The following is a 25,838-nucleotide window of genomic DNA, read 5'->3' as shown; positions in this document are numbered from 1 at the left end:
TTGCCTTACAGCCACTTCCATCTTAACAAAACACAGCATGCAGAAGCTTGAAGTGCGTGGTTCTGCAGAGGAGAATCTTTAAAGGGGCTATAATGCTCATCAGCAGTTGCCCAGACACACACAAGGGGATGTACACAACTTAATTTGCTTCAATTTCTAACAGTCTAAATGGCATAGCTATAGACAACACACAAACATCAGCCTTAAGGAGGTCTTACCGCTTCCAGCTCCTTTTGGGTTTCATCCTCCATTCTCCTAATGTCTTCCATAGTCAGATCAATCCACTTGTCAATCCAACAGAACAGCTGGCGATGAAAGTTGGTAAATATCCTTTTTTCTTGCTTTAAGAAGATAAGTAAACATTAGATGCAGGCCTGCTTTTTGCCAAAGACTGGTGAATTGATTGCAGGTATTCATTTTGAAAAAGTATAATCTTTAGGTGCTTAATGTTTCATACTGCTAGAGGTTTTGCCTCCTCACATTACTCGATCCTATTTAAAGCCATATTAATTCTCACATTTTAAAAATGAACAGACTTCACTATCAAAAAAAAAAGTTTTGCAAAAGGTCAGCAATTCATGTTACTTGAAGATCCTGAAGAATCCTTCTAAAATTTGTTCTACCCAAGACAGCACCAAGCTGAAATAAAAATGGCATCATAACAGCTAGAACATTTAGCTTGCACTGTGTAAAAATCTAGACCAGAACTGTCACGGGCTCTGTGCTGTTAAAAAAACAACAAGGATACTCAATTCCTGAGGCAGAATGAAACAATAAGGGGGGTAGTTCTGACTCCAAAGATGGCACACTTGTGATTTGTACAGAGTCAGCATCTCAGCAACACCTGATGTACAATTTCAAAGGTACAAAACCCTTGAGAGTACAGATATTTAAGCTAAGGATTCCACAGCCATTTCATTACAGCAGGCATATCTGGGTTCTGAATCGATCTCAGTAAGAACACTGTCACTATGACTCAAATTGTTAGGTTTCACATTTTTAAAATACTGCTGCCCCTAAAAACAGTGTTGTGCTGAAGATCTGTACTAGCCCAGTGTAGCTCTTGTGCCATGGAATTTTAACTTTTACAATGTTGACTTGGAAGATGAAAGAGGTATCACATAAATCATCCCATTTGCAGAATTATCACTATTGCTTCTGGCTGCTCTGATAAAAGCAGTCATGCAACACTGAAATCTATTTCACTACTAAAACTCAGACTTCTGCATGTATTCAATTACCCAGGTTGCCACCTAAAGTTCAGGTCTTGTTCATCTGCTCCCAGATTTTGCATTGTTAAAGCTGCTGACTGTCCTCAAAACCAAAGCTGATCACCTTTAACACACAGTTCTTGACAACTGGCAGAAAGAGATCAATTTCCTCTGAAGAATCAGCTTCAATTAAAGCAAGGCCAAAAAAAAAAATAAAATCTTATCTTCAAGTATTCCCCTCATCAGATCACAGAATCAGTCTTGGCTCTTCTGGTAGCTTATTCCCAACCAGTTTTCAGTTTGAAACGTGTAACGCACAATTCCTTCCCAAACCCACCACCACACCAAAGCATCTCCTTTCCCTTCCTTTGCACTGCAGATATCACAAACTACCTTCTCTATCTTATTCTCAATTATTATTGTTTGAAGCTTTTCTCTTTTGCTATCATCACTATTAAAATAACAAGACTTTTAATGCAGGTTGCTAGGTAGTCCACTAACAGCTGAACGCCCTGTTTACCACAATGAAAATGGTCTCACTTGTGTTGTCAGTGAGGAAACACCATGCCCAACTGCTACTGGAATATGTTTTTGTTACTCACTTTTACAGCACATTTTCTCTGGATTGAAGAGAACTGGAATGCCAGTCTAGATCAAACACTTCGACTACACGTTAAGTTTACATTCTGAATGTTTCAACTTTTTTTTTTTAAATTTCAAAATTCATATTCTGATGATAAAGTAGTAATGAAATAAGATGCAAGTGTAATTTGACAAAACACTAGTTGCCAACTAAACCCTAGTGTATTGGATTATACTTGCATCAGACCTTGCTTTGCAAGCATTTAATTCCAGAGATATCAAGTACTGTAGAATTAGTACAAATGCAAGAACACTTTCATATGAAAACTAGAATAGAAGATACTAAAGAAACACCAGTACATATTTTATGCAGCTTTCAACTTATGAGGTCAAAACAAATCAAAGATTTGTCAAGTGCTGTGGTTTACAAAATCATGAGTTAAACTTACATGACACAGACTCTTTGCTAATATTTTTGCTTTTTTAGCTTAGAGTGTTATTCTAGTACACCATCAGTGAAACATCACTGCTTGTAGACCAAGACACAAATGGTTCTGTTTGCTGAAGAAATGAACAGGAACTGCTTGACTGCAAGCAACGGGAAACTTCTACGCTGTTTCACCTCAAAAAAAAACACCACCCACCACCACCACAAACAAAAAAACTCTGCCAGAACAGAACCACCCTGCCTACCTACCTGCCCACCACCAATCCCAACTCTCCAGCAACATCACAGTGTTTTTTTTAAGAAGCACTTACCTTTTGTATAAAGTTTTCAACTTTGTTCTGCAGTCCCCACCATTTAAATTTGATAGTCACCAACTTGTAAGCACACATTTTAGGACACTCTTCATCAGTTGCTAGCTCTTTCTGTTTACAGATAAATGAAAAGATTTTTTTTAATTGATTTCAGTGAAATGCATTTAATATTATTATTAGAAATTATCATTCTAGGTATTAGAAAATGACTGCACTGTAATCTCAACATAGGATAACAGGGATTAACAGACAATCAGGCTAAACCTATAAAACAATTCCACCCATACTGCAAGCATATATTATAAATTTAAGTTTTAACATTATTTTCATTTTCATGACTTAAACTATAATATACTTTCAGGCATTTTGAGGGGACAACGAAGCTTAATTATAATAGCTAGTGCCAACTTATTTTACACTTCTGGGTCTATTACCTACAGGCAATTATAACCTGAGTTGTACTAAGTTTCTCATTCTCAGTATGATTGTGGAAAACATTCGCACTAAGAAAAAAATCAGATAATAAAAAGCACAGAACTACCCCTGAAGTTTACTTCTCACAACAACATCAAACAACTTCATTTCAATCCTGCTTTGCCTATGTGCTGCAAAAAGAAATTGAACCCTGGCATGCTCTCCCCTATTCCTCTCTTCCTCACCTTCCTTCCCCGAAGGCAATGACAGAAGGATATGTCTTTACCCAGGCACAGATGTAATTTCTAGTTGCGTGGCATAATATACATATGTTTTGCATAATGAATTATCAACTTTCTGACTGCTACTATAGAATAAACCCAGGAACCTCCCATCATTGGCAATAGGTGGCCATAAGACAACAAACTCCACTTCAAAGACAGTGAGCTATGGCTCAAGGACTTTGTGTAGAAGAAAAAGAATCCCCAGAACTAACTGAGGGGAAATTCAGGAGACACCCACCACCATCTCCTCTAATTCCTAGGTTTCTATCAGAGTTCCTACTTCCAAACAAGTTTGAAGTACCTGTAACATCACGCACAGTGATTTTCCTACAATTCATGCGGTCAAATTTATGTAACAGAAGAGACTATGTCATGTTTTTGTCTAACAGCACGTTTGGTTACTGCAGCCCTTCTAAGAGATAAAAAATAAGGTTTAAAACAAACAAACAGAACTTAACCTACACCTGCGTGTTTGGCTTGAATAACAAGAAATTACTGTATGAAGTGCACAGATTTTTATTCTGCCATAGACGTTTGTTCTTCTTTCCTCCTCAGGGAACAGCGAGGGCTGATACAGGAATTGCCTATTTGGGCCTGTGTGACCCAAGGAAAGAGGGGAATCACTTTTTTATTGTTTAAAAACAGCTGCAAAAGGAGGAGAACTCTGACTGCCTGGAACTGGCAGCACTGAATTTTTATGTTCCATTTAGTTTTGTCCTTTTACTAATGCCTGGACATAGATTTCTGCTGTTTAGGAACACAAAACAACAACAGCACTTTGTTGGTTTTTTTTTTGTTGTTCATGAATAGAACATCAGTCTTCTGAGGATAACTGGTTTTCATTCAAAAGCTCTCTGGTGATGCATATTAGTGCTAAACATTCCATGTTAAATAAATATACATTATTGACCAAGATCTTTATACATTATACATACCTTACAATAAATCTTCTTAATTTGTGCATGACTAACAGCAGTTGTCCACTGAATTGTTAAAAGAAATCTATTTTAAAAATGCCCTAGATTATTTCTACTTTGAAATTTGTTGTGTATACAGCCTACCTGAGCGTCAGTTCTCTAGCATGACCTTCCTGTAGTTGAATACATAAGCAGAGCAAATTCTTACTGGATGTAATTTTATGTGGTAAGCATTTACCAATACTCAATAATGCGTGCAGAAAGGTGGCACTAATGCCAAGGAACTTTCACAGAATGTTATGTCTCATTTAAAACAGATTTATTCCATTATTCACTAAGGACATGAAGGAAATCCAGCACACTAGATTTTGGTTGGTAATGTTTGGTAACATTAAGCAAGCAGCCTGCATAATGCATTTAAAAGTAAATTCTTGGTACATAGGCTTAGATAACTGCAGCCCTGGGTAAAGGCCAGATGGCTTTACCTTGAAATGAAAGTTTTGGTCAAGCCATTTTCCTGTGGTTGTACAATGGCTCTACTTAACAGAAAGCTGGCAAATGACCAAAGCACGTGGAAAACGCATTCCCCAAACCAACTCAGATTACATAACTCAGACTAAGAATTTCAACAATGCGGTAGATGCATCTGTGCATGACTGTACACATGCATACAGAAATACAAACAAGATTTATTATCACACTGAAGGAGAATACTTATGATGAAATACTACATTTTTTGTCTGCATTTTATATGCATACCACAAAAGTTAAAAATATAGCAAGATGAAGACAGGCTTAGATTTAGTATGTTGATACACAGCTGTTATAACCATTTAAATATAGTTGGAAGCTTCCAACTATGGTTTTTTTTTTATTTAATTTTATTTTTTATTTTAAGTTACTGTCAGGGGTTACCACAATAGAATGAACACTTGCATGGAATTCATCACAGTGTAGATTCAAATGTCAGTCCTGAGTAAGGATAATGTTCATCCAATTTAAGTTGCATTGCTTTGTTTTCAGTAGTGATAATAAACAACTGGTAGACAGTACCTTGCTTATCTACATGTTTGGAATTTTAACTGAATACAAAAGGAAATAGATACTTCTGCCCTCTGTTTTAAGACTAACATCACTAGTACTAATCTCTAAGAAACTGCAGACTTCTTTTTTCCTGCTAAGACTTCATAAGGTTGTCAAGTCAGTTCTTATTACCTTCCAATTTGGCCCCAAAGGTCCTCTCTTAGTCTTAACTGACTGGAATAACGCAGGGTCTTCATCAGCTTTGTAGTCCTATAATGTAAAAAAAAAAAAAAAAGAGAGAGTCAGAAAAAAACAGACAACGTCCCATTGTATTGAGCTTGTTCTGTTCAAGACTACCAAACTGACTGACCTGATTGATCTGGAGCAGGGTGTGGGGAGCACGTTTGTTAGTAGTGTTTAAGCTCTTGCTGAATACTCCATCACACCTGCTCATTCGCTGCATATCACCAATGGTGATTATTATCTATTCATACCACAGTAGCACTCTGGGGCTCCCTTACAGGTTAGACTATTCTCGTGCTGAGCACTGTCTTTGTCACTATCTTGTGTGACAGGCACTTATCCTTTCAGCTTTTTAAGCTTTCTTGGGGAAAGGAAAACAGTACTACAGAAATCAGTATACTAACATTTATCAAATTGCAACACGTCCACTTCTGAGAAAACAGAACAGAAAGGGAAGAAGGTGTAAGTGAGCTAACCTGCAAGGTTAGAAACTGCATGATCTCAAGTCTGCGAGAGACATTACCAGGCTAAAGACAGAGAGGGCACAAGGCAGCAATCCGAGCGGCACTGCTTTAGAACAGACATGACTACTTATCAAGTCTCTTACAGTGGAAACAAAGCTATTATCAATAGAGCTGAGAGATTACAAATGCTTCCAACATATAAATTTACTTCATTTTACCGATTACTAGTATGGAAATGGTTACTTCATAAAGATGCTTCTTTGGGAATTAGGGAAGAATAAAAATCCCTGACCTCAGTACTGAGTACAAGTAAGGTTTACATAATGTCTCAAAAATATCCGCCTAAGAAAACCACTACATCCCGGCAACCGAAGAGAACTGTAAAAATTTAAATTACTTTTAAGTAGAACAAGTACTTGGTAGGTGCTGCAGAAAAGCCCCAGAGTTTAGCAAAGTTAATGTGTAATTTTTAAAAGCAATTCTAATGAGGACAAAATTTGCAGAGCATGAAAGAAATACCACCAGAAAAGTAGCTACTGTCATTCCCCCCACTTCTGCAGAGATGTCACAAACAATCTCGTTTGTAAACTGCTTCAAAGATGAATTAAAACTGTACCTTCATCTTTCTTACTGCATCCCCCTATATTCAAAATTAAATCCTATCAGCCCCAGGATAGAAATACATTTTAGAAAGGATCTCTGAATACTAAAACTGCAATATTGATATTTCTTCTCAGGCACTATGAAGGCATCTAACTACACCCTCACTGCAGTGTGTTGTGGAGAGCTGGTTTCCACAGATGACTGAGTTAAAAAGTTCTTGTAGGTGAAGGTATGAATACAAATGTACGTAAAACAAACCTAAACACTTTAACATTATTAAGCAGGAATTGTCAGACTGGGTTAAACAGGAGCCCACTCTAATCTAATATTCTGTCTTAGTGGCCAGTAACAGATGCTGCATGGAAGGATGCAAATAACCCACTGGCAGAACTATCAATCCAAGTAGTAAAAGTTTGGTTTTCACTTAGGTGTTTTGTTTTGTTCTCCCTGGGAAGAATATAAACTCTTCATTTATAGAGCATCATATAACTGGGTATTTCTATCCACTTTTATTCTTGCCCTTTGCTGCAGCCAGTGGTAATTAGTGACTAATGAATTATGAACTGTGCAAAAAGTATTTCCTTCTCCTATTCTTCCAAAGGGCCTGATTCCCACCCTCCTCCCCATTTTATTGGCTTCTCCGTTAACCTTGTATTGACACGGGAAAGGTGAACGTTACATGTAACATTTTTCACCGTATTTAGTTACTAAGAAAATCCTAAATGAGCCTGAGAGTAACAACCCACACAAAAGAAATTTCCTTATTTTCAATGTTTAACTCATGCAAGTTGAACTCATCACAGGGTACTACCGGACATACAGTTGAGGAGTTGCTATAAGAATTCAATGTTTCAGCTGTCAGAAGTACAGAAGATCCCATCTAACACATCAGCTTTCAGTTCTAGATTTTTCCATTAGCATGGAGGAATGAAGGCTACTTCTAAACTGAAATTTCAAATCCACAGAGGGAGGCTATACAAATTAGTCATTAATGCTCACACAACCCCATTTTGATGTTTACAATGTACTTTTTTTGCAAGCTAGATGGGACTAGAAGATTTCAGGTCCTCTCAGACGAATCTGATTTCACTTACAGAAGCTCAGCTATTACACTCCAACACTTTCTTCTCTACAATTTTTTCATACTGCTGAGTTCTTTTAAAATACCTAGACTATGTATTAAAATGGGCTGAAGAAATGATTTAAAACATAACTTTTCAGCCATTTTGTAATTAATATATTTAGAAACCATTAACAGATAAACTTGTGTTAAGCATTTAAATAGACTAAAAACTGACCATCTTTCCTAGAAGCATTTAAGCGATTCAAAAGACATTTAATCACATTGCCAGTAGATATATTTTATGAACTTCCACAACACAGTATTTTCCTCTACATTGCCCTTTAAATTTAAGCAATTTATTTATATAAAGTACCCAAATAATAGCCAATCAGCTTTAGCAGGGTGCTCCCACAAGTACTAAGATAATACTTTATCTACCATACAGGAATTTTTTAATTAATTGGTAGAAGAACTGTACATTAACATTGAAAATTCAGCAACACTTAAGTGCAATTCCACTCTTGAATTATTACAATTGCAGGACTCATAGCAATATTTGCGCTTTTGGAAAACCCTGCTTATTTATTATTTTACTGGAATAAAGCATGTCCTTTTTACAGGCATCAAAATGAGCAGTACTCCCTTATGTATGATAGCTTTGTCATATAGTATAGAGCCCTAACTCTCAATGCTGCTGCAAGTGAGCAGTAGCCCAGTAAGAGTTAGCCCACTGGCCTTGTTAGCATTGTCTCCTTCGGGAAGCCAAGGAGGGAGGTGAGCAGAGGGTGCAGAGCTTACAGAGCTTGCCACCAGCTGTAGAATTCTCATCTCATTTGTTATATCCAAATACTATGGGTGAAGACAGCTGCAACCTACTCAAATCCTCAGGTCCACAGCATATTTTGAAGGCTTAATTTCATACACTTTGTTTAAAAAAACAAAAACAACAACACTTGGGTGGGAAAAAAAGAATTTTCTTTATAAGTAAATCACCTTTAAGAAAGGTATTTAAATAGTAAAATAAAGTAATTTTACAGAAATTTATTTCATGTTTTAAATTACTGATAGTCACTGCCTCTTAACAACCTCATTCAAACATCGGAATAGAAGACACCGAGAAAGGGATCAAACTATAGTAACATATAAGCAGTTTGCCAGTTAACAACCATAAAATACAAGAGCTTCCATATTTTAATGCCAATTTTGTAAACAAAAACAGTCACAGCATTTGATACAACCCTGAGTTTCCTAGTTCAAATGTCTGAGTACCCTACCACAGCAGAGCCCGACACTCATACTGGTGTCTGGGGCATATGGGGACCAATCGCACATGCTTCAGTGGTACTAACAATACCCAGAGGATGCTGCAGCCTTAGAGCACAAACGTAACATGATTAGGATGTTCGCATAGTTAAAGTTCATCTCTGTGCTTTCTTTAGAGGAAAAAAGAGGAAAGAATAATTATAAAGAGCTTCTATTACTTAGTACAGAGCGCAACTGACCAAGTCTAAAAGCAACAAAAGGACAGGACCAAAATGAGTCCAACTTGTTTTATTAGGAAACCAGGTGAGAGTAAAACAAAAAATATTTTATGACAGTAAAATTCTGGTACATTTTTTACATGCAATCCAAATCAAAAATTTTCAACAACTTTCAACACAAATATAAACTGAACACTATCAAATCTACCAATGGTCAATAACCATCGAGAAAGACGGAAACCCAGGAAGCAGCAATATTATTCAAAAGAACGACTTAAAGGAGGTTTACTAAGAATGACAAGAAAGTCTGTAAGCTTGCTGTTGTGCCTACTCAGCTTTCACTGCTCACAAACGTGTTAAATTTATAGTTTGCCCAACCAGAAAGGAGAGACTGAGACTTAAGTTTTTTTCTTTTTAAGGTGAAGGAAATAAAAAAAATAACAACAGCTAAAATACATACACACTTGAATATATATATCTACATTTGAATAGAAAAGCTGCTTTTTCTTATAGCAGAGCAGGACTTGTTTCTCTGTTTCAACACAGAACACATGAGCATACAGAACAGCTGGTAAAGGTCTTCCCATTACACAGATGGGAAGCTCCTCAAAGTGAAGAGCACTCCGCAGCCTGGGGTGCAATTCCCAGGCAGCCACCCCAGGCTGCCTAACTAGTCCTTTCTGCATCCATTTCACTTGGGAAGCAAGGGAAGCAAGCAACAGAGCAGAGGTTCAACTTCCTTAACATCTAGTGTTGATCAGTACTGGAGGACTACAACAGTGTGCTTTTCTAATCTGAAAGCATCAATGCAAGTAAGAAACATCCAAACTCACAACACCAAAAAAAGATACTCAGGGCTAAACACACACCGGAGATGAAACACCTCAAGTCACTACAAGTTGCCATGAGGCTTTGTCATAATTCTGCAATAAAATGGTTCCAGACATGCCTACTAATATAGGAATTTCACTGATCCACTGTCCTTTGCAAGCACTACAATGGAAGCTCTACATAAAACATCAATCGAAAAAATCAAGCAAATTTCAGTAAGTTAGCATCCTCGCTTGAAGAAAGCTAAGCAAACTTTGGGAAACAGAATTTTTCTCCACCAGTTTCCACACACAGTATAATGCAGAAGTATACATAGTCTTGTCAAATGATTAAAGTGAAATATACTCAGCAATTTCTACAGTAGCATTCCAACCTCCTTCCTGAAAGGAGAAAAAGTAATCAACAAGGATCACCAAGTAACAAGCTATTTATCTGAAATCCTCCACAACCTTTATATTAGAAACTGCATTCATTCACTAACAAAACCTGTAGCATCTCATACCGTAAGTACTTTATACCTGTATGTTATGGTGGACACCATAGCAAGCTTACAGAAACACACTGTAGGATGCAGTTAAAAATACAGGTGCAGTTTTAAATACACGGTGATCAGATAACTCATGTTATGGTAGGAACTTTGCTTACTTTTGCTTTGGCGTTTTTGCATTTAAACTCACCTACATACGCAACTCTGATTTGATTTTTACGTTGTGGAATTCTTGGCCAGATACCACAGGGATACCCAAGTCCACCTGATCGGACATTGCCTGCCAGCCTCTCATTGCACAGAAACACAGGTAGAAAGTGACTGTGCTCTTGCATTTAGGACCCACACAAAAGTGCAGTTGGAAACACCAGAAATAAATGCCATCTACAGTAAAAGGTATAAAAATAAAAATTCAAAGAAAATAGATGAGTCATGGTAAAGTTGTCTATGCCAGAGACCACATACAGGAGCTTTCAAGAATCACTTAAACCAAGTCTGGTTAAGGACAGAAAAAAAATCTGTCTAGATTGAAGTCTAGAAGGACAACAGAGCATTGTGGGAACTCTTCTCAATACACAAACCCTACCAGCATGCAAGGAAGGAGACTGGACTAGAGCCAGGGTACAAATAAACAATAGTTCTTTGCAGAGTTTAAGGAAAATATCTGTGCAGCAAGAGCTTAACTCCTGACAGCAACAACTCCTTCTTAGGAAGAAAAACAGGCAACAGTTGGAACAAGTACTACAGCTGGAAAACACTGAAGCCCTCTTGAAAGCTAGACAGGCACACATTAGGCAGCAGTGTCAGAATATAGACAAATTAAGACTCTTCAAAGAAATACACAAATACTGTTTCACATGCACTTCCTGCTCAAAATCACAATACAACATGTGAATGCAACAAGCAATAGAGACTGTGAACAACAACCACATACAATAAAGTAATAATCACAACAAACCAAGAAACCACGTGTTTCTTTACAATTCTTTGCCCATCAACAGAAGCTAAGTTATGCCAAGATGCACCAATACATTCGGAACAACTTTATACCGGTGATACCACTTCCTTTCATTATTAAGGCCTGATGAAAGTAATAGCAGTATTGCTGATAGCTCATAGTTCAGTCTACTAATTATTACAAAACTCAAAAGCATACATACTAGATAGAATAATATTAGGAAAACTTCCTGAACATAACATAAAAATGACACAAGTCTGATATATGATCTGCAAATTCATGAAAAAAGCTTCCTGAACACCACCTACACAGGTGTAAGATACACGCAGATACAATTTCAGGCCTTCCAACTCCGTATTGCATTAGTTCTTTGAACTTTAAATGGAAGAACACACATACCACCAATATTATTTAGCAGAAACTACACGAAGTTGACCGTGGAAGGAAAAACATACTAGTATTTTTCTCTTTTATGACCCACAGACATGTGAATCCTCTTTCACATCAAGATAGAAGAAGAAAGTCAGGCTGGAAGTATGTCAAATTCCCAGCTCAGTGCATGATTCCCAAGTCTCATAAATGAAACAGTCACCAGCACTACTGTGGACATAACTGATACGCAAAAAAAAAAAAACCATTTGCATATTTTGGTAGGTTTAGTTAAATGGCATTTGCTCTTTACTAACAATTAATGTCCAACAAGGTGAAGGAGAAAACACACTTTGGGGCAAAAAAAGTCAGGCCTGAAGCAGTCACTCTGTTTTCAACACTTCTCTGGATATCAGCATCCCAAAGAGCACTGGTGCCCATTCATACTGTGACTTTCACAAGAGGTACTCTACAACACTGTCACTTTGATGCCCGAATCCTAATCACTAATGTATTTCCAAACAAGTCAAGGACATTACAGAATCTACTATCCCCTGGATCTTTCAAGTATTAGGAGTCCCTGGGCTTTCCTCAGCAGCAGATGAATAAAAATACTGATTACTTGAGACCAGAGCCATTGCAGCAATCTTCAATACACAGTAGTTTTGTATGCTAGACTGTAAACTCTCACAGCAATTTGAAAGCAGAGCTTCAGAAGACTTGAGAAATGACTGCCAAATGAAGATATAACCACATGATCCCAAGTCATCTAGAGAACATCCACCAGCTGAACACCAGTCCATACATCCACACCTGCCTCTCCTGGATGCCAAAATGAAACAACCCTACAGAATTGAAGTCCAACAAAAATCACGTTTAAGTTGATTGGGCATTCTTCAAAAGAAATGTTCTTCATTTTTTTATCCTTCAAAAGTAACTAAGAAGTATAATCTGATCCTTTTGCTAACACACAGTCCACTTCACAATGTAGCCAAGATGTTCCAAGACTATTATCAACAAAATGCACAACAGATACTAAGCTTCTGGACTAGCAGTATGGACCTTTTAGATGCCTATATCATAAATTGAGTCCAAACTGGGACAAATCCACCTTGCTATCAAAAAACCCAGCTCTTTCACTCAAGAATCTTCTAACTCTTTTACAGACTACACAAGAAAAAGATTTCCTATATTCCATTATATTTCTTGAAACCACAGAACAAGGAATGGTACTGCACACTGAACAGACAACCCTTATCTCTAGTACTTAATGCAGCATTAAATAATTTGACTGATCTGTATAAAATTGCATTTTTAGAATTTTGTTTCAAGTAATATAATGAAGATCCAAAATGACCTAGAACAAGATATTTAATTTTCTCTTCATTGTACAGAAACGGCAATAAACTTGACTTCAATTTCTTTGTTTTCACTACACTCTAGTTTCTTACAAATTGTTTCCAAAATTTACTCTTTAAAAAGTCTTACTGTCTTGGGAAATAATTTTTATATACAAATCACACAAAGCTACTTGGATCGTACACTGGAGATGATTAAGAGATGCCAGGGTTAAATGTATACCTGAAGAAAGCCACAGACTTTGGCCAAATTATTTCTATACATACTTAAATAAGCACAAGTTAGTACATGCATGACATCAGTATCCTAAAGAAATTTACTATTTTCTGTATTTATGCTGATTGCAGTTCTGAAACTAAAGTAACTGTCATACTACAATGGCTTGGCCAAGGTTCACTCACTAATACAAGATAAAAAATCTTGAATATATTTATCAAAACTTTTATCAAGATTGCTGGATCTTATAAATGCAGTTCCATTCCTTCAGTCGTAATGTTATACGAACTAGTACATTTGGATTCTTTTTCCAGGCCAAACTGTGACCAGGAAAATAAATGCATACATAAAACTTTCCTTTGGCAACACTGAGTATTCCTTTTCCCAGTGCACCTAAAAAAAACCACAGTACACCAGAAAAAAACAGTCAGCCACTTAGAAAGGTAATGGCTGAAGAATAAACACGGCAACTAAAAAATTGCCTACCATGTGAGTGACTTCAGAAACCACCCAATAGAGCGAACAAGCCAATGTTCTACTATCACTGAACAAACAGGAAGAAATTGTAGGGGGAAACCTTTTGGACAAAGAGACTGTATAGAAAACAGTAAATGCTTTCATACAGGACATTTTATTTCCAAAACCGTAAGCCTTTTCTGAAGGCATAAAGCAAGCAGGTCAGGCAATTTTGTTACTATCAGGTATCTGAAACTCCCCAAAAAATTACTCAAGTTCCATTACAAACATTTCACAGCAAACCTAAGTCATTAACATAAATTGAAAGTGTCTTCTCATGGACTCATAAGCAGTAAAGGCAGAGAAAACAAAAGCCAGAAATTGCAGATTTTTGTAACAGAAGAGACTACAAGTCTGCGTCAAAGAGAATTTCTGCTGTAAAACAAACTCCTAACTATCTAGGAAAGGGGGGGCAAACAAGTGGAATGAAAAGGGTGCCGGCCTACAGATAACTCAGGGTTATATCTAAGTTTGTATAAAATTTTAAATACAAAGCCACTCTTTGTTTGGTAACATCAGGTTTTAAAAACTACATGTCTAGGAGGTGAAATGGAAATGAAAATCTGAATCACATGATGAAAATTATTCCCAAGTATTCCTACACAATGACAGACTCTACTGTGACTTTGAACTTTCAAATACTTGCTGAGCACTTAGCTACAGCTAAAAAAATTATTAGGAGTTACTAGAAAAGGATGAGAAGTTAGAAACATCAAAAATGACCAGAGGATCTGGCTTAAGCCATTCTGACCTCACAGTTTTGATACTCTGTAATATTCAAAAGGGAAAAAAAACCACAAGGATAACGTACTGAAAATAGTTCCAAGAACTTCCACATGAAGATGGACTGAAAGATAGAGGACCCTTGGCTTGGAAAGATAGGATAAAAAGGAGGTGGCGGAGGATGAAGGAAGTCTGATCATTGTCTGTAGGATAAGTTCTGCAGAAAGTACAAAAAGGGAATTATTTTTCCCCCCACAAAATTAATTAAATTATCAAGCAGGCAAAAGGTATTCTTCCTCCTCCCCAACTCTCCATAGAATTCATGATGCCAAAAAGGTCGTAAGTATAAATGGTTTCAAAAATGGACTAGATGCGCTCATGGGAACGTAAGTGGCTAATTAACAGGGCAGATGCAGCCACTGGGTCTGCAAGCCCTTTAAAAACAGATAACAACCTCTCAGCTTCTCATATGCTATTGCTTCCCAAGTTTCTTATCCTTCCACAAAGAATCTGCTACTGGCCACTAACAGGATACTGGGTTAGATGGATCTTTGTCCTGAGCCAAAAATATAGCTTCTTTTAGCATACCACCATCTGTCAGCCTTCAGTACAAAGGAAACGCACCATTAAAGGCAGACCACGTCATCTAATAGTGTGCACTCTAAAGAGTGCACATAGCACAAGCAGCGCTGTTCACTAAAAGTACTTCAAACAGAACAGATGCTTAAGTTCAACAAACATTAGTAATAAGCACAACCCTTTATTTACACATACTGCGATCGAGCAAGCATTCTGACAGATGACAGCATTGTAGTTGTCTGCCACAATTCCAGGCATGGAATAGGGAATGCACAACATACATTTACCTGCCAGTTCAGCTCTAAGGTCATATGGAATGTCTGAAAGAACAAGGGGCAGCAAAACGATTCCTCGCTGCATTAAAATAGGCAAGACACATTTAATTTGATTTACAGGGAGATTCTCCAAACAATGTATTTTCATACATGTAAATCCACAGATCATCTGTTAAATATCAGTTAAGCAACAGTGCAGGTTATACACTTATGTTGGTGATAGAAATAGCAATTTATGAAGCAGAATCCTTTCCACTTCACATACCATAGCCTTTTCCCTCCTTCCTTCACTTTCCTGCAAAGAAGACTGCTCCCACAATGCTGGATATCCACAAATTTATTTTTAGAAAATAACAATTAAATAGTTTCAAGAATGGCTGCAAGTTATCACATAAACACATATAGGTAAGTGTCGGTGCTAGACCATACCATTTTCCTACTCTTCAGAAATAAATGATTAGACACAGAACAGCCCAGCTGTTAGAATTAAATAAACCACACAACTCCAGTAGAAAAAAAAAAGCATAAAAAGCAACCACAGTAAGAGCAAGGAAGTAGGACAAGCACTTAAGTATAGTGAAGCTACCCTCTAAAGTCACATAAACCAACATATCCTACCTTCTTATTCAGATCAATTATACACACTGTGAGCTGGATAACAGAAAACTGACAATAGAGGGAACAGAATGGGAACTATTACAAACATTAAGTGTCGTCCTGTCAGCAAAATCTCAACACACCAGATAAAGCTGAACTACACATCTTTGCATATTTATTTCAGCAGAATTTGATAAAATCAGATTTAGAGCACACGTCTTTTCTGTACAAATTCCAATTGAAAAGACAAGTTGAAAGTGTGCATTCCCAACACTGAACTTTGTCACTCTCTTCTTCATCTAGCAGCCTACTTCCACCACACACATAAGCAATCTTACACGGACGCCACACACTATCTTTGTTCTGCATACAACTTCACTGAGTAACCACGTGCTCTTACTGATAAGATCTCTCCTCCTAAATTTTTCCTTCTTGTATCAAGGTATTAAACTTCATATTCTCAGATAAAGAACCACAGACTCTTAAGGACAGATTTCTGGGTATATCCAGGGTGCTTATGCTCACCAAAGCAATCACTAAAAGGAAAATGAACAAGTAATTCCACAGCTCTCAGAAAAAATAAGCAGTTCATTTCTTCAGCACTGTTCTAATGAATGAAGTTTAAAAATAAAAAAAATAAGTCTAGATTTCAACGGCAAACCCTGATGGTTCCTCTTGAGATTGCCTGAACCCCAGAGTGAAGGATGGGTGGAGGGACAGAAATATTTAAAGAATTTCTAGCCAAAAGTAGCAGCAGAAGTGCAAGAGCAGCTTGATGGAAATACCATGCTCTGTCATGCAGGACACATGGGGTAGATTCTTGCTCTTGGCTTCACAAACCAAGATGGGCACACAAATGCTTGCATGATCAATTACTTTATCTACAAGTAAAAACTACACCTGTGCCAAAAGTCTGTTGCCCTTCATGACTTTTAGTTGTGCAACTAAAAGTCAAACTCAGTAATTAAAGTTGTAAACACAATTGCTAAGTGTGGAACTTAGGAAGGAATTATTCAATTCAAGCCAATTTTCATTTATCTGTCAGATAAAATCCATACCACTTCTAGGTTATTCACAACCAACAAAAAGCACCAGTGGGATTAGAAGCATGTTGCAACCATATCCCAGTATCAAAGCATTTACTTACTCCTGGTTCTACTTGAGTTCTATCTGCAATGTCAATATGGACAACTTCAACACTCTTCCATGTGTTTGGATCTAAATTGTGCACCTGCAAAGGAGAAAAATGAATGATTTTCATGTTGTCATCTAACAAAGTGGTCTATCTCATACAATGTGTATGCATGCAGTATGTATGATTTTTTTCTAGACTTCCTAAAGACAGACGTATTCTCAAAACTTATCCTTTCTCCCTCTGCTTTTCTAAAAAGGAATTATATTCCAGAGTCAAATTTAGTCACTAACCAATTTTAAACCAGCACAAAGCCTTCAGTTCCTGTGCATTCAGGAGACCTAGATTTAAGATTAATCTGTATCCTTCCGTTACAGATATCAGAGCTAAAGAATTCAAGCTCTAATTAGAAATATTACCCATTCAGTAACCTGGACAAGCTTTTTAATCTAGAAAGAAGCCTTCACAAGTTCTAATGTGCAAACATGGAAGGTTTCAATAACCTGACTAAATCTAGCAGGTTCCCTAAATGATAAGCCTGCCTTTAGTTCACACCGGAGGAAATGCATGTGGTACGAAGGTACATAAACGTTTAAAGATGTAACAAACTTCACATGTTGTACTGGGTCTGACTGGGATGGAGTTAACCTTCCCTGCGGCAGCCCACACAGTGCTGTGCTCTGCACGTGTAGCCAGCACAGCCCTGGTATCACACCAGTGTTGTGTCTGCTGCTGAGCAGTGCTGGCACCGCATCAGGACTCCCTGCAACCCCCCCAGAGCCAGCGGGCTGGGGGTGGGCAGGAGGGGAGGAAGGAACATCACCAGGGCAGCTGACCTAAACCAACCATATTCCATACCATATGATGTCACACTCAGCAATAAAAGGTGGAAAAAGGAAGAAGAGGGGAGGGGTGGGCTCATGCGAAAACGTCTGTCCTTCTGAACAATGGCTATGTGCATTGAGGCTCTGCTTCAAGGACGTGGTCGAGCATCGCTCGTTGGTGGGAAGTAGAGAGTAATTTCTTTCCTCTGCACTTCCACACAGCCTTTGCTTGTCCCCCCCCCCCTTTTTCCCTTTCCCTTTAGTTAAATTAATTAATAACAATTTTCCCTTAATAATTATTTTCCCTTTAATTAAATTATTCTTATCTCAACCCATGAGTTGTTTCTTTCCTCTTCTTCTTCCCTCCTCTTCTGAGTAGGGGGAGTGAGAGAGCGGTTGTGGTGGAGTTCAGCTGCCTGGCGAGGTAAAACCACCACACACGTGTAGTCTGTTAGGCATAACTACACTTAAAATTAAAGCAAGTAAAGCTGCATAAGAAATGCTCTCCTTCTGTGTAGCATATCCACATAGTACTGGGGTTGTTTAGTCTGGAGAAGAGGATGCTTAGGGAAGGCCTTATTGCTCTCTACGACTACCTGAAAGGAAGCTGTGGGGAACTGGGGGTTGGCCTCTTCTCGCGTGTAACCAGTGACAGGACTAGAGGGAATGGCCTCAAGTTGCACCAGGAGAGTTTTAGGTAGGAAATTAGAAGAAATCTCTTCTCATAAAGAATAGTTAGGCATTAGAATGGGTTGCCCAACGAGGTGGTGGAGTCACCGTCCCTGGGGTGTTAAGGAACGGTTGGACGCAACACTTAGGGACATGGTTTAGTGGGTTATACGGATGGTTGGACCAGGTAATTTTGGAGGGCTTTTCCAACCTTTATGATTCTATGATCCTTTCTTTATGGTTGAAGCAATTCATCCCAGCACTGAAAATATACTGACAATTATTCCTTTGTGGCTGCTCTACAAATAGGTTTGTCACTGTACATAAAGAGGTCTCCTGAAGAGACCCATGAACTCAATGAACCAGGGAGGAAAATGAGACTATCACCAAACCTGGAAAATTTACAGCAGCTGCCTCAAAAAAATAACCCTAAAAAATATATGAAGATGAACTATAATGTGTCCTTGACAAAGCTGGTTTCAGATAAAATTGCTAAAGTAGCACTAGCTTATCTAAAGTAGAATAACATGAAATTAAAAATCTCCACTTACTGAAAATCTTTTTAAGTATCTGGGTGAGAATCAACCATCTGCATTGACCTCAACATAAAAAAATGAAAACCTTTTCTTGTTCTCGTACCTCTTTAGGTGAAACAGCTTTGACCACTTTAGATGGACTTGAATAATACTTTTCTTGTTTTATGTTATTAACAGGTAGGGCTTTGACTTTTTATAATTACCTGCCATTACCAGAAATAGTATACTTTATCTGGATGACTATGTGTGGCAAATATTACTAAAGCTATGTATCCAAATCCCAACTCACGTTCTCCAATGTCCCCAAATCTGGTTTATGCCAGGTCTCAATTTTTATAAAGAAGTCATCTTTCATGTATTCATTCTGTAAGAATTAAAATCAAAAAGCATGAGTCTGATTATGCCCACCCAGCTTAACTTCTAGACAGATGGTATAGACAAATTTTTATATAAATACAAAATTATACTTATAGAGCCGTAATATTAAGCAAAGATACAAAACATGATGTAAAAAAATGAAAGCATTTCTCTGACAAATTACAGTTCAAATTATAGCCAAGTAGCAGACATATAGAGTAACAAGTTGCTCTATGCCAGGCACCCTTGCAAGGCAAATATAACTGGCTGAAGCTAGCTTGCTGGAGTCAGAGTCAATTCTAGCAGCAATAACATAAAATGTATTTCAAAAAAAAAACAAACACATTAGAGCACTGATAGTAACTAAAATACTCACTGTCACAACTGGTCATTGGAAACACAGGGAATGAAATTGAAAAGGAAACAAAAATGTTATTAGATACAATAGTTTCTGAACAGTCTCACATACAATTACTAAGTCACAGAACAAGAAACATTCAAAATTAGTCAAACAGGATTTGTACACATTAGGTCAGCAGAACACAACTTACTAGACATAACCTTTTAAGTTCATTATATACTACTACAAACTATTCAATAAAAACAAAACAGAGCTTACTCTTAGACCTTACACAATTACAAGAATTGAAATAAAGCAGTTATTCTTACAGACTATAAAGAATTAAACACTTTTCTAACCGGCTCTGTTCTACAATTGAAGAAAGAGGCAGCTCTCCAGTCTTGTACTAGGGACACTGCGTAAAAAGACTCTGTAGGAACCAGTAAACTGATTCACTGAGGTTGTTCTTCAGAAGCAGATCTCCTTTTCAGAACATGAGTTCTCACAAAATCAACAAAATGTGAAATATATTTTCTACTCGATAGCACCAACTCTTCTAAACCATTTAAGACCATCCCTGAACAGTGACAACATCAGTCACACAATGTGGGACCTACTTGTTCTACAGTAAGGGTACGCATTCCAAGCCTTCTCATGGAATACCAGGGAGCCTTCTGGAGCAATCATCCTTACAAAACCAGGAACTTTACTGTGAAAAACAAACATTAACAACATTTTTAAAAAATGTTTGCCAACTGTAGCATCCCATCGATTTCTGCCGCTCTGAAAAGAAAGGCACATCCTACCTTAGCATTTTAAAGGGTATGATGTATAAGTTACCCACAGTCTAATATGCGGGAACTCCAACAATGTTACTGATCGTAAAATAATTAAGAGAAACTGGTAAAGGTAATCACAAGATAATCAACAGGGAGCGATGCATAACTTTGGATGTACTGATCAGAATGAAAGTTGTGCTACACAAGCTTTCTTTTCTCATCAAGTATAGTGGAGACAACCACTGAGGGACAGCACTGCCCAAGGAATCTCACCTCCAAACTCTAGCAAAAGTGGAGGTCAGCAATAAGCAAGCCTCTAACTCAGCTGGCCTGCAGCCTAGATGGAAGGCCAGTCAGCTATTTCAGCCATGTTTGAAGAGAAAAACTTCAGCTTAGCATCAACAGCAGAATTACCACCTCTGACAAATGTCCCTTCTACTCTATACCATGCCCATGACGGTTGACAAAAATTGGATGTTTGGAAAAAAAAAAAAAAATTCCATACAAGGTAAATTTTGTATTTCCTATCAGGGTATTTGAGGCTGGTACCCTTAAGCACATGAGTTTAAACAAACTACATGTATTCATGTGGATAAGGAATGGACAGAGTTCAGTCTGTGCAAGTGTTCTTTCCTCAGTTTCCCCCAAAGACGATGAGTAAGTTCCTGTCCTTTTTTTTTCTTTCAGATTCAAGGCAAAAAACTGCCAATTGATAATTCCTTTTTATATAGCAGGAACCTTATGTCCCACTCATCTGGAAGTTTTCCTTTTCTAGAATAAGCAAACAATTCTTTCAGTTATTTCCTACACATCATACTGCCCACACTTCTTTCTATACTCTATTTTCTCTCTAGCTTGCGTACATGTGAAAGTCCAGTGCACAAAGCCAACCAAAACGAGTTACCACCCATACACTGCATGCAACAATCCTGCATAACGCAGTCCAGAAGGGAGCTTGCTTTCATGTTTATACTCACGTTGCTGACACACCATAACTTGCAGATGCTTTTGAGCAGTACTACTGTTCAGCATTTATTTCCCACGTCACCCTTCTGCCTCCCCCACAAGTAGCCATTAGCAGACATACTCAATGTATTTAGTTCTTTAATTTTTTAGATTCTTCCCCCAAACCCCTAAATTACAAACATTTTGAATACTAATCCTCACAGCTTTAACAATATGACTCCCTTTTCGGTACTGCAGCCCTCTGGATTAACATCAACCACTAAGCCCTAAGGGTTCAAACACTGTTTGGGTCAGTTCTCAAAATAACCAGGTTCTACCCACTCTGTGGTGTACGTAACTTCTAAAAATGCTTTTTAACTTATTCTTTATCTCCTAGAAAAAAGTTACCACACTGCAAGAACTTGCGAGATGCTTTACAGAATGTTTTACAAAACAATATTCAGGCAACAAGAACTTCATGTTAAATAGCAGATCAAATAAACACATTCTTGCTTTATAATGCAATAACCAATCTCCTTTTCTCTACCCTATATCAACATTCCTGTCCTCTGGGCTATCCTACGAAGTATTCCTGTCACTGACCTATCATTTTGGCTATATGCTAAGAATTCAGATCACTCGTACTTGGAGATGCTTTTGCCTGTTCATGAATCAGGCATTTTGCATGGTTTTCCATTACTCTTTGCCAGAGCATTCAGGCACATTTCAGCAAATTTAAGAGTGGTAAAAAAAACACAAGTGCCCCAGAGTAGTAAGCAATAGCTGGTTAAACACTTGTGGATCAATAACAAGTGACCAGAATAGAATAGAATAGTTAGTTGGTACGGACATCCAAAGATCATTTAGACTAACTGCCTGACCAATACATGTTTATGTTTTTCTCACCTCTTTAAGTGATAGATTTTGTGGGTATATTGTCCTTTTTCACCATCCTTTTCGTAAGGCTCATTTTTTAAGACTTGAATTCCTTCACCACCTCCTGTTTCATTTTTGCTAGCTTCTGCCACAGAATAAAGTTGACCAACTTGATACTGAAAAGTGAAGAGAAGCAAAATTTCAATATATAAGTCAGACAAAATATTCAAAGCATAGAGAATTTGACAGAATAAGCAAAATGATTAGGAAAGAAAAATAAATGAAAAAGTTTTTAGTAAATTTTACCAGCGTTGTCTTATCTTATCTGTGGTTCACAAGTACCAGATTTTTACACAGCTTGTTTCACACTAACGCAACGTGTTGGTATAGAGCACCAGATCTGTTATTCTTCATTTTTCTCATAGTAAAAGCAAAGTATGTAAGTTCTTTTTAACTTGGTAAAGTATAAATTTTCAGTTTACAAGATTTTACAGTGATTGATTTCCAGCACCAACCTTCCCAAATTTATACTCTTAACCAACTAGATACCGCCCTCACAGGTCCCATGAAACGGAAACTGTAGGCAGTTCAACCTTTTTCCCTCAGAAATACGTTTAGACATTTCAGAGCAAGTTTCAGTTAAATCTATTTCAGTGTCACTTAAATTGCTGGCCACAGATCTCAGAAGATGGCTCCTACCTTTGCCTTTAGGAAAAGGCTTGGAGTCACTGAATGCCTTGATCAGCAGGAAAATTCTGCTGCAGTGCAGAGTTGCACAATTTTCTTCTCTTGCTTGTAAGCCGTGGAGTGGCTCAGAAAAAAAACTAAAGACTCTTGCCTCCTTTGGAATTCACTGATCTGCAATAGTTAACTCCGCTGGACTGGTGGCTTACACATGCAGTATCTTACATGTGCCAGGGCGGCGGACGCACAGCACAGGAAACACTTAGATCCAGGCTAATCAGATTCAAACAATACACTGACATCTTCCCACCCATCCCCCCAAAAACAAGGACAGGCAGGATGAGGACATACCTCTTGCACTGAGCAAGGTAAAACCACTCGGCTAAAAGAAGAAGAGAGAAAATTAATTAAAATGAATAATTAGGTTTCAGATAACAGACATGCACTGTAATAAATATATTGAAGACAGAAGCGTCAAAATGAGTTAACTTGAGTTTTCTTTTCAGAAACGCTATACGACAGTAAAACTGCACGGCTATAATGCAGGAAGCCCAAGTAAAATCAAAACGACAGCAAGCGTGTTACAAAGGTGATAAAGGGAGCGGTAGGCAGCAGGGTGAGAATATTAAAAGCTGCACAAAAGAGACAGGAAATCTAGGATCTGCTTCCAACTCTACTGTAACTTCGCATGGCGTTGAATTTGTTTGAACTTTGGGGTGTCAGCTTTCTTCGTGTTACACAACAAACGGCCGTGCCTGTACAATTTAAGAGGAGAACAAATGGACAGGCCCTCAGAGCCCACAGATGAATTTTGGCAATTACAGCAGTTATGAATCATTCAGAAGCAACCGCTGCTGACATCTCATTTGGGTGCCAAAAGCAGGTGCATTTTAGGCAATTTAGTTGTAACGCAATAAACTCTACAGTTAACGGCAGCAGGAGGGCATGCAGAAATTGATTTCTGACAGCAACAGTGCACTGTAGAGACAATACTTTGCAGTTTCACCATACATAATAATACAGACAAAGATGATGCGAATTATCATAGTTACAAAACAGTATCACAGAACAACTGCGTGGATGCCAGGGCTTTGAAGTGATGCTATCTCCTATAGTGACAAACTGAGTGACCATTAAAATTTGATGCAACGTATACGAACGTAGCCTGCCCACTGCTCTAGAAGGAAAAAAGTTATAAGAGCTACAGTTAGTTCATTCAACTTTTTCTATCCCCTAATAGCTGCACAGTTTGAGAACAGTGGTTTTGACACGTTTTTGTTTAGGTGCTTCTAAACTACTACAGAAAAAGGCCTCAGCAGCCTGAGTGCCCTTGGCTCCCCTCGCACAGAGGAACGCGCGGCAGCCTTGAGAAGAGAGAAACAACCGTCCCAGCACACCAGAAGTTGGTGTTTCCCTACAACTTCTTCCTTAACGCTTACTGGATGAGGACTCTGGGGGCTCAGGCTAGCTGTGCACCTCGCTGAAATACTTTCACTCTCAGTTGGGAACTCTCCAAAGAAAAACCGAGGAAAAACACAGCCAGGCTCAGAGGCAGGGCCCGCCTCAGACGGCGGCAAGCTTCAGCTCTGAAGGCAGAGCTCGCACCCGCACCGGGACGGGCAGGGGCTGCCGGAACGACGCCCCCGGGCAGGACGGGTCCCGCCGGCAGCCCAGCTCCCGGGGCTCCGCGCACGCAGCGGCACCGGCACCGCCGTAACGCCCGAGCCCGGGGGAGCCCGGCCCGGAACGGTGCGGACAGGAGGGCGGTCGGGACGAGCGGCCGGGCCGAGCCTGCCCACGGGGCCGCGACCGGGTGCGCGCACAGCCGCCAGGGCACGGCCGGGCACCGAGCGGGCCCCGCCCGGCCGGCAGCGCCCCGGGCCCGCCGCGGAGCCGCTCCAGGAGCCCCGAGGCGCGGAGGCCCGGCCCGGCCCGACCCGACCCCGCCGCACGGAGCCCGGCCCGGCCCCGCTGCGCCAGGGAGCGGCCGATGCGGCGCGGCCCCGCGCTGGGCCCGCCGGCGGGACGGGCGCTTCCGGCGCGGCGGGGCCAAGAGAGCCCCCACGGGGCCCGAGCGGGACCCGCCCCGGCCGGCAGCGCCCGCCGGCCCCGGCCCCGGCCCCGAGCCGCACAGGAGGCGCCCAGCGCTCGGTGCCCGCCACCCCCGGCCGCACTCACAACTCCTTGATCAGCACCATCTTCCCCGCGCAGGCCCGCACCGCGCACGCGCGACCGGCACGGCCCGCCCATGCTGCACCGCGCGCTTCCGGGGGGAAGTCCCGCCCCCGCGGGCCGGCCCGCCCAATCCCGCCGCGCCCTGGGGCACCGCACCCGCCCCTCGCCCCGGCGTGCGCGGGGTCGCCGCGCGCTTGCGCCCGCCGCCGCCAATCCGAGGGCGCGCGGCTCCCGGCAGCGCCCGCGCCTCGCCCGGGGGCAGCCAATGGCGGCGCGCCGCCCGCCCCGGGCCCGCCCCCCGTGCGTGCGGGACGCCGGCGGCACCGCCCGGCTCGCGGCGCCCTCTGCCCCCCCCCCCCCGGAGACCGCCCCGCCTCGCCCCCACAGCGGCACCCAGCGCCCTGAGGCGCGGCCCCGCCGCGAGCAGGCCTCGGGCCCGCGGAGGGAGAGGGGTGAAGGTGCCCGTGCTGAAGGCCCTCGTGCAGCGCGCCGCGGGGAGAGCGGCCTCCTGCAGGGCGCGCCGGCACCGCCGGGAGCTGCGGGCCGGTTCCGCCCCCCGGGAGGCAG

General features: G+C 40.1%; 1 protein-coding gene across 1 annotated transcript in view; it reads right to left on the bottom strand.

The window, feature by feature from the left end:
- The window catches only part of PITPNB (phosphatidylinositol transfer protein beta), a 31,149-nt gene extending 5,751 nt beyond the window's left edge, over nt 1-25,398 (bottom strand). The window contains exons 1-10 of the mRNA XM_066979284.1: nt 25,275-25,398; nt 23,448-23,478; nt 22,443-22,588; nt 20,430-20,521; nt 19,849-19,856; nt 19,405-19,479; nt 17,102-17,185; nt 5,383-5,460; nt 2,553-2,663; nt 219-341 (exon numbers count right to left, since the gene is read on the bottom strand). Of these exons, the coding sequence (XP_066835385.1) occupies nt 219-341; nt 2,553-2,663; nt 5,383-5,460; nt 17,102-17,185; nt 19,405-19,479; nt 19,849-19,856; nt 20,430-20,521; nt 22,443-22,588; nt 23,448-23,478; nt 25,275-25,294 (768 nt within the window). The 5' untranslated portion in view covers nt 25,295-25,398. The remainder of the gene's footprint in view (nt 1-218; nt 342-2,552; nt 2,664-5,382; nt 5,461-17,101; nt 17,186-19,404; nt 19,480-19,848; nt 19,857-20,429; nt 20,522-22,442; nt 22,589-23,447; nt 23,479-25,274) is intronic.
- Nucleotides 25,399-25,838: the final 440 nt, after the last annotated feature.

This window comes from Anser cygnoides, chromosome 17, assembly GCF_040182565.1.
Source record: "Anser cygnoides isolate HZ-2024a breed goose chromosome 17, Taihu_goose_T2T_genome, whole genome shotgun sequence".
In the NCBI taxonomy this organism is placed as follows: Eukaryota; Metazoa; Chordata; class Aves; order Anseriformes; family Anatidae; genus Anser; species Anser cygnoides.
Note: the sequence above shows the minus strand (reverse complement) of the source record. Positions and strands in the feature narration are given on the sequence as shown.